Consider the following 17,302-nt stretch of genomic DNA (forward strand, 5'->3'; position numbering starts at 1 on the left):
TTTTGAGCCTTTATTTTATAGGATAATCCACTTGCCACCAATTTATGCCGTGAATAAGGGGTTATAGTCATGAACTGATGAAGCACTGACCAGGTTTGTCTGCAGTGCAAGGGCTGCAGATGGTCCTTAGGCTTCAAAGAATGGGTAAAGTGAAGAGGGAACACTTTTTTTTTGAGATGAAGTCTTGCTCTGTTGCCTAGGCTGGAGTGCAGTGGTGCAATTGGGTCAATGAAACCTCCAGCTTCCGGGTTCAAGTAATCCTCAGCCTCCTGAGTAGCTGAGATCATACTTGGCTAATTTTTTTTGTATTTTTAATAGAGATGGGGTTTTGCCATGTTGGCCAGGCTGGTCTTGAACTCTTGACCTTAAGTCATCTGCCTGCCTCAGCCTCCCAAAGTGCTGGGATTACAGATGTGAGCCACCGCACCCAGCCTAAAGAGGGAACTCTTATCTTTTCAGACATGTCTTTTGTAAACTGTTTTTAACCTAATTTGAGACTGTCATTTAGTAGATGAATCATTTATAATTATTATAATCTCCATATTTGTTTCCTCTACCTTATTTTTTGGTTCTATTCAATTTTTTTCCTCCCCATTTATACTTTTCTTTGGATTAATGCAGTGTGCCTTGGGGGAACTATTATTTATTGCACACATATTGGGTGCGGGTGGCTCTGCAGTTGATTTACTTTATACTCACAACAATCTTAGTAATATTATTATCTTAATTTCATAGACAAGAATTCAGATTTATAGAGGTGACTTTCCTAAAGTCACACAAGAGGCCTCATCATTATTTGAATCATAGGAAGGCAGGTGGGAAGTTGGACTTCCTCCTATTTGCCTTAATGATCATTTACTGAACCCCTGTTCTGATCTTGAAAATCAAAGAAAAATAAGAGCCCTCCTGGGAGGGGGTAATTGGTGACTGTCCTAAGGGCCATCCACTCACTGAATGGAAGGTCTGAAGGACATGTGTGATGTTTGAATCTGATCCCAGCTGGCTAGGATCTCAGGCTAAAAGGTGAAGGCAGGTACACAGACAGCTTTGCCATCTCCTGGCACTTTCCTTTTTCTGCTCAGTTTTGTTTTATTTGTTTGTTTATTTATTTATATTTTTGAGGCAAAGTCTCACTCTGTTGCCCAGGCTGGAGTGCAGTGGTGCGATCTTGGCTCACTGCAACCTCTGCTCCCAGGTTCAAGTGATTCTCCTGCCTCAGTCTCCCGAGTAGCTGGATTACAGAAATCTGCCACCACTCCCGGCTAATTTTGATGTTTTTTTTTTTTTGAGACGGAGTTTCGCTCTTGTTACCCAGGCTGGAGGGCAATGGCGCAATCTCGGCTCACCACAACCTCCGCCTCCTGGGTTCAGGCAATTCTCCTGCCTCAGCCTCCTGAGTAGCTGGGATTACAGGCACGTGCCACCATGCCCAGCTGATTTTTTGTATTTTTAGTAGAGATGGGATTTCACCATGTTGACCAGGATGGTCTCGATCTCTTGACCTCGTGAGATGTTTTTAGTAGAGATGAAGTTTTGCCATGTTGGCCAGGCTAGTCTCGAACTCCTGAGCTCAGGTAATCTGCCCGCCTCTGCCTCCCAAAGTTCTGGGATTACAGGTGTGAGCCACTGTGCCCAGCTTTTCTGCTCAGTTTTAGAGTTCAGTGTCTGGCAACAGCAGAAGAAAAGCATCCAAGAAGAGATGGTGCTTTTGCTGGATTTTGAAAGAACTGAATATTTTTAGTAGGAGAAGTTAAAGCCAAGAGTATTCCAGGCAGCAGACAGCTTAAGCAAGAGTCTGAGTGAGGGAATATGGGAAGAGTTGTTTGGCTGTGGCGTAGGAGGAGCTATTGAGGGCTGGACAGGTAGCCTGAGTCAGGAGGGAGAGGCCTTGAACACCAGGATGAAATCTTTTTTTGAAATTATTTTTAATAGAGATAAGGTCTCGCTATTTTGCCCACACTGGTCTCTAACGTGGTTTAAGCGATCTTCCTGCCTTAGTTTCCCAATGTGTTAGGACTACAGGTGTGAACCACCTGGCCTGGCAGAGACCTTTGGTTTTAATCTCTGAGCCATACAGACTCCTGGGAAGTCCCTGCTTAATTGAATCTTCCACAATTGTTGCTTATATGTTTTGTATTCTCAGACTTTGACTCTAAGGTAGTATTACTGCCATATTTAACTAACAGGGAGTTAGGCCAAATGACCTGATCCAAGATCATACAAGGATATGACACCTGAAGTCCAACTCAGGTTGGTCTGAGTCCAGGGCCACAGTCTCATCTGAGACAAATGCGAAGTATCTAAATGAGGACCGTTTCACTTCAGGCATGATGTTTTGGCAGAAGGCAGTGGCTGGGGTTGGGCTCTCTTTAGTATTCCTTCTTATTCAGAGTCGAGAAGGAAACAAGGGATCATGAGGTAGAGAGGTTGAGGCTGACCATTCCCCACAGGTCGGCTTTTCCATGTAAGCTCATGCTTGGCCCTCCCTTGCCTGTATTTGGCATCATAACTCCACCTCTTCTGTTTGAGTGCAAATGCACCTGAGTGACATAAGGAAGGCCTTATTTGCAGTACTTTTTTTTTTTGAAATGGAATCTCGCTCCGTCGCCTAGGTTGGAGTGCAGTGGCATGATCTCAGCTCATTGCAATCTGCACCTAATGGGTTCAAGCGATTCTTGTGCCTCAGCCTTTCAAGTAGCTGGGATTACAGGTGCCCATCACCATGCCCAGCTAATTTTTGTATTTTTAGTAGAGACAGCGTTTCACCATGTTTGCCAGGCTGGTCTCAAACTCCTGACCTCAAACTCCTGATCTGCCTGCCTCGGCCTCCCAAAGTGCTGGGATTACAGACTTGAGCCACCTCATCTGGGCTTAGGTATGGTCTTATTTATTCCTCATAGAGACTTGAATTCCCATGTCTGAGGCTCTGAGAGGACCCATGAGCGTGAGCTGACTTTTGTATGTGGCAGGACTTAGACCAAAATCCAAGCCCTTTCCATACCACCAAGGCCAGATTTAGGAAGGGAGCCTGGTTTCAGATTCCCCAACACTGGATCAGGAACTCTGGAACTGTAACCCAGAGGGCTACCCGGAGCCCCACCTCAGTTATTCTACTGGGGCGGCTGTTGGGACAATGACTTCACAGTAGGAAAAAGGAGAGGCTGCTGTTTGTGTGAGCCAGAGAGGTTGAACACCTGCCCAGCAGCTGGCCTGCACGTGTGCACCCTCCCTTTCCTCTAGGGTGTCTCCTCCCAGACATGGGAAATGCTGTCAGAATGCTTCCTCCTGCCAGACCACATGTAGCCCCCCACCTCCCTTCTTCCAGGGGTTCTGGTTTCTGTTATCCCAGCCTTTTCCCTCCCTCTTAGGAGATGTCCTGTCAGTTCCCAGAACCTTTAATTTTGTTTCAGAAAACACAGCCCCTCTTCATATCTGGTCTCAGACTTACCTCTGATCTCAGGAGCTGCTAATCCGTCACATGTGTGACACTGACCAGGTACCCACAGTGAAAGAAGATGTGTCTCCTGCTCTACCCGCAATGCCCCCACTCCTGATATCTGGGCTTCCCCCATCAAAGCTTCATGGGGAAACGAAGGAATTGGCCGAGGGTCCTGCAGTATCCAGGCCCACCCCTGGCTGGATTTTTTTTCCAGGAAAGAGAGATGGGAAGATGAGGCCTGTGAGATAGGCGGAAGGTGGCTGTTTGTGGAGCAGGGGACTGAACTTTGGAAGGAGGAGGTCTGAGCCTGCTGCTGACTCACTATGTTAGCCGCAGGGACAGAAATACCTACTTCAGATGGCTGTCTTGAGGCTCAAATGATAGAATATTAGTGAGGAGTTTTATGCAGAGTTTTAAGGGCTGTGTCAGACACCAGGTGGTGGAAAGGAGTTGTTTTGAGAGCAGGGAATTTAGGATACTTCGGAAATTAGAAAATTAAAGAAATCATAGAACTAAGGGAGAAGCTTAGAGTCATGAAGCAGACCCCAGGATTTGTATATGAAGAAATGGAGGCCCAGAGAAGTTGTGACTTATCCAGGGTCACTCTGTAGGTCAGGGTGTCCTGCCTGAGTCCATGTCAGGGCTCTTCCCTGCACACCAAGCCCGGTGCCCATCTCTGTGTGACTGGCTATGGTTGGAGGGGTCTGCTAGGCTAGAAGTGCTGGAATCCCTTTTCAGTTCAGAAGTATGAGTTTAGAGGGCCTGGAAGTAGCATGGACTGAAACCCAGGAAGGATCACAGGGACTGTTTATGCCAGTGATAACTCTAGGAAGCCACTCTCAGGATAGCTCTGCTTTGGGAGTCTGAGGTTCCAGGAAACCACAGGAATTCAGATTCTCATCCCTGAGACCTACTCAGGACTAGCCCTGGGGATCAAGCTAGGAAACCTGCTTGAGATGGTAGAGGCAGCCAGGGGTGCGCAATGATCCAAGCTTCAATCAGTTCCACATTGACTGCTTCTCCAAATTGGCTCAAAGACAGACATGTGGCTCAAGTTGGTCTGGACTCAATCCCGGGACTTTAGGACTTTTGCTGGAAATCTGGTGTGGTGCAAGAGTGACCTAGGATTCACTCTGTGGACTGTTTGGACTCATATTCCCCCAAGACTAGAGGTTGCTGCTCCCTGGTGGGAGGAGTCACAACCTTCCAAGGGTTCTGAAGACCTCCAGGTGCTGGGTGGTGGGTTTTCCTGACAACTCCCATAGGTCATCGGTGCCTAAATTCACACTGCCTCGCATCATAATAGTCTGATCACCCATGCTCAGTGTTCTCATACTTGCCCTAGTACAAGGGAGAGAAACAGGTGGGTGCCTCCCTAGAGTATCCACCCACACTGTGTCCTGAGTGCCCCACCTCAGCCTCTCTTGTGGGGAACTGTGCCTACTTTTCCTACTAACTGCCGGTCTGTATGTATTCCCCTACATACATACAGCCTGTTCCGTAACCCAGTGATTCTTAAACTTGAGCAAGCCTCAGAACCACCTGGAGGGCTTATTAACACAGATTCCTTGGGCCCCAACCCCAGTCCTGAGTCTGTAGGTCTGGGGTGAGGCTTTATAATGTATATTTTAACTCCTTCCCCAGAGTTGCCCAATGCTGCTGGTACATACCAAGTGTAGAATTGGCCTCTGCACCTGTTGCACAGTAGGTCGAGGTGGCAGCTATAAAAGAGACCCAGCTATCTTGAAAATGGAGAAAAGGTACTCTCTTCAGTGGGGCTGCCAGTATTGGAAGGAATGTGAGCCTGTAGCTGTTCCTTTGCACCCATGAAGGCCAGCTTGCCTTAGGATGAAGTCAACACAGGCTAGGCATGGTGGCTTACACCGGTAATCCCAGCACTTTGGGAGGCAGAGGTGGGTGGATCACCTGAGGCCAGGAGTTTGAGACCAGCCTGACCAATATGATGAAACTCTACTAAAAATATAAAAATTGGACCGGGCGCGGTGGCTCAAGCCTGTAATCCCAGCACTCTGGGAGGCCGAGGCGGGTGGATCACGAGGTCAAGAGATCGAGACCATCCTGGTCAACATGGTGAAACCCCGTCTCTACTAAAAATACAAAAAATTAGCTGGGCATGGTGGTGCGTGCCTGTAATCCCAGCTACTCAGGAGGCTGAGGCAGGAGAATTGCCTGAACCCAGGAGGCGGAGGTTGCGGTGAGCCGAGATCGCGCCATTGCACTCCAGCCTGGGTAACAAGAGCGAGACTCCGTCTCAAAAATAAATAAATAAATAAATAAAAAAAAATAAAAAAAATAAAAATATAAAAATTAGCTGGATGTGGTAGCATGCACCTGTAATCCCAGCTACTTGGGAGACTGAGACAAGAAAATCGCTTGAACCTGGGAGACAGAGGCTGCAGTGAACCCGATGTTGCCATTGCACTCCAGCCAAAAAAAAAAAAAAAAAAAGATTTCCAGTGAGCTTAATCACTGGAAGAATCCTAGGTTATAAAAAAAATAAAAATAAAAAGATTTCAACTGAGGAAAAGTTACCTCTCTTTAAAATAAAAAACTTGGAAAACCATTGCTTTGGATTATGTCACAGAATTTTCAGGGTCGAAGGCAGCTTTGAAATAAACCCAGAGTGCAGCCCTCTTACAGTGGCCAGTTGTGAATTTTGCCCCTCTAGCAACTATATCCTTGATGCCTCCCACATTACAGACTTTGTAAGTATACTATAGCGAAATATATATTTGATCTTCGTCCCTGTATCCTGGCGTACATACAACTCCTAAAATCCTTGGAATCGCGGAAGTACTATCTTTTTTTTTTTTAATTGCATTTTAGCTTTTGGGGTACATGTGAAGAACATGCAAGATTGTTGCATAGGTACACACATGGCAGTGTGATTTGCTGCCTTCCTCCCCTTCACCTATATCTGGCATTTCTCCCCATGCTATCTCTCCCCTTCTCCCCACCCCCCGTCCCTCCCCCATTTCCCCCCAACAGACCCCAGTGTGTAGTGCTCCCCTCCCTGTGTCCATGTGTTCTCATTGTTCAACACCCGCCTATGAGTGAGAACATGCGGTGTTTGATTTTCTGCTCTTGTGTCAGTTTGCTGAGAATGATGGTTTCCAGGTTCATCCATGTCCCTACAAAGGACACAAACTCATCGTTTTTGATGGCTGCATAATATTCCATGGTGTATATGTACCACATTTTCCCTGTCCAGTCTATCATCAATGGGCATTTGGGTTGGTTCCAGGTCTTTGCTATTGTAAACAGTGCTGCAATGAACATTCGTGTGCATGCCTCCTTATAGTGGAACGATTTATAATCCTTTGGATATATACCCAGTAATGCTATCTTATTTGCTAATGTTGACTGAAGGCTTCAGAATGCTGGTCACCACAACGGCAAAGGCATGATTAGGGGTTGGGACTTTCAGCTCCATCCCCCAACCTCTGGGGAGGAGAGAGAGGCTGAAGGTGAAGTTGATCACCAACAGCCAATGGTTTAATCAATCATGCCTATGTAATGAAGCCTCCATACAAACCCAAGAGGACAGGCTTCAGAGAGCTTCCTGATAGCCAAGCATGCTGGGGTTCCTAGAAGGTGGCATGGTCAGGGAGGATGCGGAAACTCTGCACCCCTTCCCATATGCATCTCTTCATCTGTTGAAGGCCACACTATAAGAACTTTGGGCACAAGTTTAAGGCTAAACCCTTCAGGAAGAAATGATCCTGACTCAATGGCTACAAAGGTAAGGCAAATCTTCCTAAGTCAGAGTTTATCCTGTGTGTGTGAGACAGAAATAGAATGAATAACGGTGTTGGAGATGGCGGTCCCAGATTCTCATAACAACTGAACCATAATTCGGAGTCACAAATGTGAGTTTCAGTTCTGGTCATTAGAACAGCAGAGTTTTGAGAGGCCCAGGACAATGCTCTCAGCACCTTAGACTTGAGGAGGAATTCTGAAAAGAAGGAGATGGGGCGCAGTGGCTCACACCTGTAATCCCAGCACTTTGGGAGGCAGAGGCAGGCGGATAACTTGAGGCCAGGAGTTCGAGACCAGCCTGGCCAACATGGCAAAACCCTGTCTCTACTAAAAATACAAAAATTAGCTGGTTGTGGTGGTGCATGCCTGTAATTCTAGCTACTCACACACGAGTATCTCTTGAGTCCTGGGGTCCCAGCTACTTGGGAGGCTGAGGTTGGAGGACAGCTTGAGCCTGGGAGGTGGAGGGTCCAGTGAGACAAGATTGCACCACCGCACTCCAGCCTGAGTGACAGAGTGAAATTCCTTTTTTTTTGAGATGGAGTCTCACTCTGTTGCCAGGCTGGAGTGCAGTGGCACGATCTCAGCTCACTGCAACCTCTGCCTCCCCGTTCGTGTTTCTCCTGCCTCAGCCTCCCCAGTAGCTGGGACTACAGGCATGTGCCACCACACCCAGCTAATTTTTGTATTGTTGGTAGAGATGGGGTTTCACCATGTTGGCCAGGATGGTCTCAATCTCGACGGCAGGATCCACCCACCTTGGCCTCCCAAAGTGCTGGGATTACAGGTGTGAGCCACCACACCCAGCTAAGACTCCTTCTCAAAACAAACAAAAAGCAAAAGCAAGAACTGGCTGGGTCCATCCACTATTTCTGTAATCCCAGCACTTTGGAAGGCTGACGCAGGAGGATTGCTTGAGACCAGGAGTTTGAGACCAGCCTGGGCAACATAGCAAGAGCCCATCTCTAAAGAAAAAACAAAACTGATACATAGCCTGAGGGAATAGACCACATATGGTAATAAGGGTTCTACCCTCTAACAAGGGTAATGGCCATGGGTCACTGGACCATACATAAGCTTTCTAAGGAGAGGATCCATATTGGACTTCTTCACCACTATGTCCACAGCACCTGGCACACAGTAGGTGCTCAATACACATTTGCTGAATGAATGAAAGGGCTGGTCTTTCATATGGTTGTCTGGACCCAGCAGGCAAATGGCTTTGTTACTAATGGACTGAGTCTTTAGCTTTGCATCCTGGCCTCACCCCTGGGGGCCAAATGGTGCCTGCTCGGTGAACAGTGTCTGGAAAACGGGAGCAGTGATTGCAATATGTTCCCAATATGACATTTACTCAGCAGCAGCTATAATACAAGAAACAAAAGATTCTTGCGCTGTGGGACTGGAGCCTAAATGATAGAAAACAAAACAAGCAACTGGCAGTTTTCCCGTGTGTGAGTGTGTATGTGTGTTTGTTTCTTGTTGTTTTAAAGAACAAAGAGGCAACAGGACAGGAATGATTATTTCCTTTTTTTTAAACACACAGTTTCACTCTGTTACCAAGGCTGGGGTGCCGTGGTGTGATCATAGCTCACTGCAGCCTCAAAATTCCAGGGCTCAAGCGATCTTCCTGCCTTAGCTGCCTGAGTAGCTTCGACTACAGGCGCACGCCACCACACCCGGCTAATTGTAAAAAATTTTTTGTAGAGACGCGGGGCGGGGCGGTGGGAGGGGTGGGGGGTCTCACTAGTTGCCCAGGCTGGTTTGAACTTCTGGGCTCAAGTGATCCTCCTGCCTCGGATTTCTTTCTTTCCTTTTTTTGCCCCCTGGGGAGAAGGGAGCTCCTAGGAGGAAATGTGGAAGACTGAAAGGCGGTTCCTTTGTGGCTCCTTTCTGCCTGGCTGGTCTGAATTCCCTGGTTTTGGAGGCAGCCTCAGGTGTTCTCAGGTTTAAAGGTAGGGGGTAGCCTCGTTCCCAACGCTCAGCTCGGAGAAGCGGTGACTGGGAGTGCAGCTGTGGGGGTGGGACCACCGGCTTTCCCGAGCCCCAGAAGAGCGCGTGCGCAGTCCGCGGGACTCCGTGACGCAGAGACCGAGAGCTTTCGGGACCTTCACAGAAACAGCCGAACACCTTCGAGCATCCGACATATATTGTATTTCGACTTTAGCCAGGTCTCCCTTAAGTCCCACCTCCTGGAAGCTCCGCCCGCAACCAGCCCTGGGAAGCCGTCCTGTTAGGGATCACCCGCCCGAGAAGCGCCCCAAGTCCCCGAAGCCCTGCCCGCCCGCGGCCGGGAAGGGGCGCGCTCAGCAGTTGACGTTGAGTACGTGGCAGGAGCAGGCGCTGCGGAAGAAGCGGCACTGGCAGGAGGCGCACGGGTGGCAGCAGGCGGGTGCTGGCGGCTTGCAGCTGCCGCGGGTGGCCACGCAGGACGCGGATAGGGGGGTCTGGCGCTGCGCCACTTTCTGCTTCGAAGCCGCCTTCTGCGTGGGAAACGCCGGGGCTTTACGGGCCAGCCACGCCCGCCCCTCGCGTCTTCACCTCTGCCTGGGAGCTCCTCGGGCTAGGGAGGTCCCGGCCCAGAGATTTCTCCTCCTGCTTGTCCACCGCCGGCTCAACTCAAACCCGCAGGGTCCCTGCCAGCTCCCCAGTCAGATACCCTCACCTCCATTCCCATCTAGACTTACCTGGCTCTTGCCTGGCCCTGGCCCTCTTCTCCCTAGTTTTTGTTTTGTTTTTTAGACAAGGTTTCATTCTGTTGCCCAGGCTGGAGTGCAGTGGCGCGATCTCGGCTCACTGCAACTTCGACCTCCTGGGCTCAGGTGATTCTTCTACTTAAGCCTCCCAAGTAGCTGGAGCCACAGGTGCGCGCCACCACCCTGGCTAATTTTATTTTCTATTTTTTGTAGATAGAGGTCTCACTATGTTGCCCAGGCTGGCTCAAACTTCTGGGCTCAAGTGATCTGCCTGCCTCGGTGTGGGAAGTAGAAAAGTTCCTTTTTAAAGTTTCTTTTCTTGTTAAGAGTAAGTATGCTAATAACTTAGTTAAGCCCTATCCTATGTAGCTGTTAAACATGCCATGCTTACAGGCACATAGTATATTCTATGTCCTTGTACTTTAACCAAGATATCTGTGCTGGACATGCTCACAGGCATGTCCCAGCTATTACTTTTACCTGTTTAGATGAGTAAGTTGTGGCTGGGCGTGGTGGCTCATGCCTGTAATCCCAGCACTTTGGGAAGCCAAGGCGGGTGGATCACCTGAGGTCGGGAGTTTGAGACCAGCCTGACCAACATGGAGAAACCCCGTCTTAACTAAAAATTCAAAAAATTAGCTGGGTGTGGTGGCACATGCCTGTAATCCCAGCTACTTGGGGGGCTGAGGCAGGAGAATTGCTTGAACCCAGGAGAGGGAGGTTGCGATGAGCTAAGATCATGCCATTTCACTCTAGCCTGGGCAACAAGAGTGAAACTCTCTCTCAAAACAAAAACAAAAACAAAAAGGAAAGTTTAAAGTTGTTAGCCAATTGGGTTTTAGTTTAGATTGTGAGGTCTGGCTCCAGCCAACAGACATCAAACACAGCAGTAAGGACACCCCAAATGCGTAAAAGATAACTTTGTGTGTTTTCCTTTGTTCACTCTACTGCCGTGGTAAGATGGCTAGTGAAAGTTACCCTTTCCTGCAGTCTAGGAAGTAAAAATTGCATTGCTGAAAGATCTTTGTCTCAGTGCTGATTTTGCTTTGTGGCACTGAGCTTCCGTTTCCAACACTTGGCCTCCCAAAGTGCTGGGATTACAGGCATGAACCATGGCGCCCGGCTCTCTCCCTAGGTGTAAAATATCATCTATGACTTCCCTTCCAGCCTATCCACAATATCTGTGAGTTCTTCATCACAACAGATCCAAAGTCCACCCATGTTTCCACTTCCGTCGCTGTCTTCTCCCCTCTTTAGCTCTGGCTCCCTTAGGGTCCATTCACCAGCACTAAAGGGACATCTTGGAAGACCTGTGATCACATACCAACCTGGCTTAAAGACACTGAGTGGTTTCTAATTTTCTTTTTTTGAGTCGGAGTCTCGCCATGTCACCCAGGCTGGAGTGCAGTGGCATGATCTCTGCTCACTGAAGCCTCTGCCTCCCAGGTTCAAGTGACTCTCCTGCCTCAGCCCACTAATTTTTTTTTTTTTTTTTTTTTTGTATTTTTAGTAGAGAGGGGGTTTCACCATGTTGGACAGGATGGCCTCGATCTCCTGACCTCATGATCTACCCTCTTCAGCCTCCCAAAGTGCTGGGATCACAGACATGAGCCACCACGCCCAGCCTAAATGGTTTCTCTTTGAACTTAAAATGAAACAAACTTTCTTTTGACTTTTGACATTTGGCCCTTGCCTTCCTCTCCAACCCATCTTAACTTCACTGCCCCAGTGTCCTGCCTTCTCTGCATGGAACGCAGCAGATGAGTTCCTGCTGTAGGATTCAGCAGGAGCTGTCTTGGACACTGCTGCCATAGCTTGCTGCTTCCTTTCCTGGGAAGGAAACAGCCACTGGTCCCTGTACCTTCAATACAGGTAGCCACTGGTTGGTTGGTCATATGTGGCTACTGAATATGTGAAATGTGTCTAGTACAACCTAGAAACTGAATTCTCTAATTTAATTTAAATTTAAAATGTAAAGCTGAAGCTGTATAAAAATATTTTTTCCCCTTAAACACAACTTTTTCGTTAGGACTACATTTCATGCTATTGAAAATTGAGCATTGGAATGAGATGTGATATTGTAAACTATGCACCAGATTTCAAAGATTTAGCATAACAAAAAGAATAAATTACTTCAATAACTTTTAAAATTAATAACATTGAAATGTTAATATTTTGAATATACTGGATTAAATAAAATATTGCAATTAATTGCACTTTTTTTTTTTTTTTTTTTTTTTTTTTTACTTTTTAAAAATGTGGCTATCAGCAAATTTAAAATTAAGTCATTCATACTGTAGTTCTTTTTTCAGACAGAGTTTCATTCTTGTCTCCCAGGCTGGAGTACAATGGCACAATCCCGGCTCACTGCAACCTCTGGCTTCCGGGGACAAGCGATTCTCCTGCCTCAGCCTTCTAAGTAGCTGGGATTACAGGCATGCACTACCACGCCTGGCTAATTTTTGTATTTTTAGGAGAGACAGGGTTTACAGCCATAAGCCACCATGCCTGGCCTCACATTGTATTTCTGTTGGACACTGCTGCTCTAGGTTCCTGATTTTTTCAGTCTATTGAAATGCTGCTTCCTTAGAGAGGCCTTCCCAAGGCCTCTTCTCTTCACTTTCATTACCATGCTGTAATTTCTTCTCACTCTATCATCTGAATGTATTTACCTATGTACTGATTTACTTGCTGTTCACCTGTTTTCTCCACAAGAATGTAAACTCCATGAGATCAGGGATAGGATATATCTTTCTTATTCACCACTATGTTCCCAGTGCTTAGCATATAAATATATTTGTCAGTTATATATTGTTACCTGTCAATAATCTCATCTTGCTTGTTCACTTTACAGCCAACACAATACGCCTAGAGAGGAGCAGGGACTTTCTCAACACCACACAGTGCTAGATCCTACCTCCTAATACCTAATCCAGTGCTCCTTGCTCTGGTTACAGTTGATATGATAAATAGAGGCACACTAAGACAGGAATAAGGTATGCATTTCAACAGTGCCTCAGTCTGGTATTTCCCAAAGTGGGAACCTGTGTTAATGGTGGTATGATTTTAAAGGTACGCGAATGTTAAATGACCCTCAATTATACAGTGAGAAAGGATTATTTTTTCAATCTTTTTCAACTTGAAATGATCAATTTGGTGCTAACATGTCCTTAGAGCTTTTCTAACACTTGCTAATCTGCATTTTTTTTTTTTTTTGGATAGAATTTTGCTCTGTTGCCTAGGCTGGAGTGCAATGGTGTGATCTTGGCTCACTGCAACCTCCACCTCCCGGGTTCCAGTGATTCTCCTGCCTCAGCCTCCTGGGTAGCTGGGATTACAGGCATGTGCCATCACGCCTGGCTAATTTTTGTATTTTTAGTAGAGATGGGGTTTCACCATGTTGCCCAGGCTGGTCTCAAACTCCTGACCTCAGGTGATCTGCTCACCTTGGCCTCCCAAAGTGCTGGAATTACAGGCCTGAGCCACCGCTCCCAGCCTAAGTTTTAATTTTAAATAAATATATTAAATACATAGGTGAAACTCGGATATGGCAAAAGTTGTAAATTTGGTTCGGAAATGACTGAGGTTTGGGAAACACCACATTCATCCAAAGGATGAGTGATGGTGAAATTTCAGGCAGAGGCTAACTAGTAGAGGAAGCTGCTTTTCAGCAGGTAATCTATTTTGCTCAGTGGACTTCAGCTGCCAGGGCCTCTGTGCTGGTCTGGCTCAGAGCTCAAGTCAGGAAGTCTTTAATAGCTTTCAGTTTCTTCTGTTAATATAGGTCTGAAAAATCTTTTATTTAGTTCTTAGCCAGAGCTTGGGGGTCCTCCTCCTTTAAGTCCAGTCTCATCCCAACAATGAGAGCTCCCAGAACTTCCCTGTCCTTACCTTAGAAGATCTCTTCTTTTCTGCTTCTTTCCTGCTGATCTTCTTGGATTTCTTGTTCAATGCTTCAAAGAGAGAAGGAGCAAAGAGAGATGTTTCTGGGGACATTGAGCTGCAATGAAGTGAGAGGGGCAGAGGGGGCTTGGGAAGTCGCAGGGTAGGGGAGAGGAAGAGAAGTGGGCCGGATGAGTCACACTGTGAGACTCAAGCAAGTAGGCTCCTGTTAGCCCGGCTGCTGACTTGGAGCCAGGCACTGATAGCAACATGTCCCCTGAGGGAAGGCAAATGGGAAATCCAAGCAGGCACTGGGATCTGTCTGTGGCACTCATGTGGGGCCTGGTCCCTTGACCTACGTGAGCTTGGGCCACTCACAGCCACCCCAGGTGCCCCTTTTTTCATCTCCATTGTGGCAGGAGCAGGAACATTGTGATACACTGAAAATGGACTCCTGTCTTGTACACTGATGCACCTGTGTTTTCTGTTTTCCATTCCTCACAGCTTTGGTGCCAAGCAGACCTTATTTGAATCCTGACTCTACCAATATAATGACTGTGTGGCTGTGGTTACCTTACTTATCCTCCTTGAGAGTCAGTTTTTTCTTCTGCAAAAAAGGTTCTATAATAGCTGCCTTGCAATTTTGTCTTGAGGATAAACGAAGTCTGTTTATAAACTGAAAAGTCTGTTACATTGAAGATCAATGAATGTTGTTTCTTCACTTCCCTGTCTGATATGTGTAGAATATCCTCTTTTCTTTCTTTCTTCGTTTTTTTAAATTTTGAGACAAAGTCTCACTCTGTCGCCCAGGCTACAGTACAGTGGTGTGATCTCAGCTCACTGCTCAACCTCCGCCTCCTGGGTTCAAGTGATTCTCCTGTCTCAGCCTCCTGAGTAGGTGGGATTACAGGTGTGTACCACCACGCGCAGGTAATTTTTGTATTTTTAGTAGAGATGGGGTTTTGCCATGTTGGCTAGGCTGGTCTCAAACACTTGACCTCAGGTAATCTGACCGCCTTGGCCTCCCAAAGTGCTGGGATTACAGGCATGAGCCATGATGCCTGGTTGATTATTTATTTATTAAAACAGTTCTTTTTTGAGACAGGGTCTCTCTGTCACCCAGGCTGGAGTACAGTGGTGTGATCACAGCTCTCTGCATCCTCGACCTCCTAAGCTCAAGCAATCCTCCTGCCTCAGCCTCTCAAATAGCTAGAACCATAGGCATGCACCACCATTTCTGGCTAGTTTTTGTTTGTTTTTGAGACAAGGTGTTACTCTGTCACCCAGGCTGGAGTACAGTAGCACAATCACAGCTCATTGTAGGCTCAAACGATCTTCCCACCTCAGTCTCCCAAGTAGCTGGGGCTACAGGTGCATGCCACCATGCCTGGTTAATTTTTGTATTTTTAGTAGAGATGGGGTTTCATTCTGTTGACCAGGCTGGTCTCGAACACCTGAGCTCAAGAGAGCTGCCTGCCTTAGCCTACCAAAGTGCTGGGATTATAGGTGCACACCATCATGCCTTGCTAGTTTTTAAATTTTTCTGTAGAGACAGGGTCTCCCTATGTTGCTTAGGCTGGTCTTGAGCTCCTAGGCTCAAATAATGCTCATGCCTCAGCTCCCTAAAGTGCTGGGATTACAGGCATGAGCCACTTCACCCAGCCCCAAATATCCTCTTTTCCTAGCAAAAGGCAAGGTAGTAAGGGATATTAGTGTTGAGTTTAGGCTTAGGTTCTAGAATTAAGCACCTGATTTTGAATTCTGGCTTTGCCAGTTGAAAACTGTGATCCATGCTAGTTACTTAACTCTCCTAAGCCTCAAGTTCCCCAACTGTGAAATATGAATAATGTACTCACCTCACAGTGCCTACCACACAGTATGTCTATGATTATTATCAGGTGAAGTCAAACCAGATCTCCAATACCAGGCTCTAATGCCCCTCATATTTTCCCCTGGGCCATCATTTTCAACCCTGACGTGGCAGGACTGGTCCATCCCAGACTTGTGTATATTCTGAAGCATGTCCTAAAGTTTGTTACTGTTTTTTGTTTGTTTGTTTGTTTTTTGAGACGGAGTTTCACTCTTGTTACCCAGGCTGGAGTGCAATGGCGCGATCTTGGCTCACCGCAACCTCCGCCTCCTGGGTTCAGGCAATTCTCCTGCCTCAACCTCCCGAGCAGCTGGGATTACAGGAACATGCCACCATGCCCAGCTAATGTTTTGTATTTTTAGTAGAGACGGAGTTTCACCATGTTGACCAGGATGGTCTCGATCTCTTGACCTCGTGATCCACCCGCCTCGGCCTCCCAAAGTGCTGGGATTACAGGCATGAGCAACCACGCCCGGCCCAAGTTTGTTACTGTTGATGGGAGTTATGTGATTCATTAAGTTTCAGAAATGCTAAGTTAAATGAAGTTCACCAAATGTCTTAACTCTAGGCCTTTCAGAGCCTCCGCCATGCTAAGCTGTATATTAGATTAGTGACATGCAGACCTTTTCCAAACCAAATGAGTCAAGGGACACTTATTCTCCCAGGATTATTTAATGGAATGAGCAAGAAGGAGCCGTGACCATGGCAGTGGATCCTGGTAGCACCCCGGGGAGCATGCTTGATCTCCTGCAGCCCCTCTCCTGGGCCAGAGCCCAGAGATTAGGTGACTTACCCACAATAGAGACAGAAGGTAAATCCAGTAGGTTCACAGAGGAGTTGCTTCTCAGGCTTCTGTCATCTTGGAGCTTCTCCTCGGGTGGCAGGTGGCTGTAGGCAGTGAAGAAGCAGAGGAAGACCAGCAGGGTGGCCAGAAGCAGGCGGGTGACATCCATCCCAGGAGGCCTGAGTGTGACAGAGAAGGTGGTCAGGTGGGTGGGTCAGGAGTAGTGTTAAAAGGCCTTCCTGCTTTCTTTGTGCTTCTTTGGGTTGGTGTTCTGACCCTGTTAGGCAAGTGTCCTGGTAGAGCTGGAGGAGTAGCAAGGTTTAGGATGGGGAAGGGGAATTGATGAGGGAAGAAGAGAGAAGAGAGATGGGGAGAGGAAGAGAGAAGGACAGGGAATAGAAGGAGATTGGAGCAAAGAGAAAAGGAATGCATTGCACTGGTCTCTGCTGTCCAGAGGTGGTGTGTTGGCTGCTTCCATTTTTTTAATGTTTGTGGTCCCAGGAGACCCTAGGCCTGGGCAGGGTTGTTGAAAGGCCCCCAGTAGGACCTCACAGTAGCAGAGATTTTACTAAGGTGCACAGAATAAGGATAATAAGTTAAGGCTCAGTGAGAAAGATGCAGAGATAAATGGCGCTTTCAGACAAGCATATATGTTGGCTCATACCCTAGATTCCCGAACCCAGAGAGAACAAGTATAGTTTGTGTCAAGAGGACAGACCTGTCAACATAGGCCAACCGGATTTATGTATTATTTATTTATTTGCTAGCTGGATTTATTTTTGTTTGATTTTCTTTTTTGTTTTTTAGATAGAGTCTCACTCCTGTCACCCAGGTGGGAATGCAGTGGTGTG

General features: G+C 47.1%; 1 protein-coding gene across 3 annotated transcripts in view; it reads right to left on the reverse strand.

The window, feature by feature from the left end:
• Positions 1-9,354: 9,354 nt before the first annotated feature.
• ASIP (agouti signaling protein) overlaps positions 9,355-17,302 on the reverse strand; it is a 193,065-nt gene continuing 185,117 nt past the window's right edge. For all 3 annotated transcript variants that reach the window (XM_032295221.1, XM_032295222.1, XM_032295223.1), the window contains 3 exons: positions 16,461-16,630; positions 13,807-13,868; positions 9,355-9,702 (listed from right to left, as the gene is read on the reverse strand). In XM_032295221.1, coding sequence (XP_032151112.1) covers positions 9,526-9,702; positions 13,807-13,868; positions 16,461-16,630 — 409 coding nt within the window. In that variant the 3' untranslated portion in view covers positions 9,355-9,525. The remainder of the gene's footprint in view (positions 9,703-13,806; positions 13,869-16,460; positions 16,631-17,302) is intronic.

Source organism: Sapajus apella, unplaced genomic scaffold (genome assembly GCF_009761245.1).
Source record: "Sapajus apella isolate SASKATOON/1434 unplaced genomic scaffold, GSC_monkey_1.0 scaffold33, whole genome shotgun sequence".
In the NCBI taxonomy this organism is placed as follows: domain Eukaryota; kingdom Metazoa; phylum Chordata; class Mammalia; order Primates; family Cebidae; genus Sapajus; species Sapajus apella.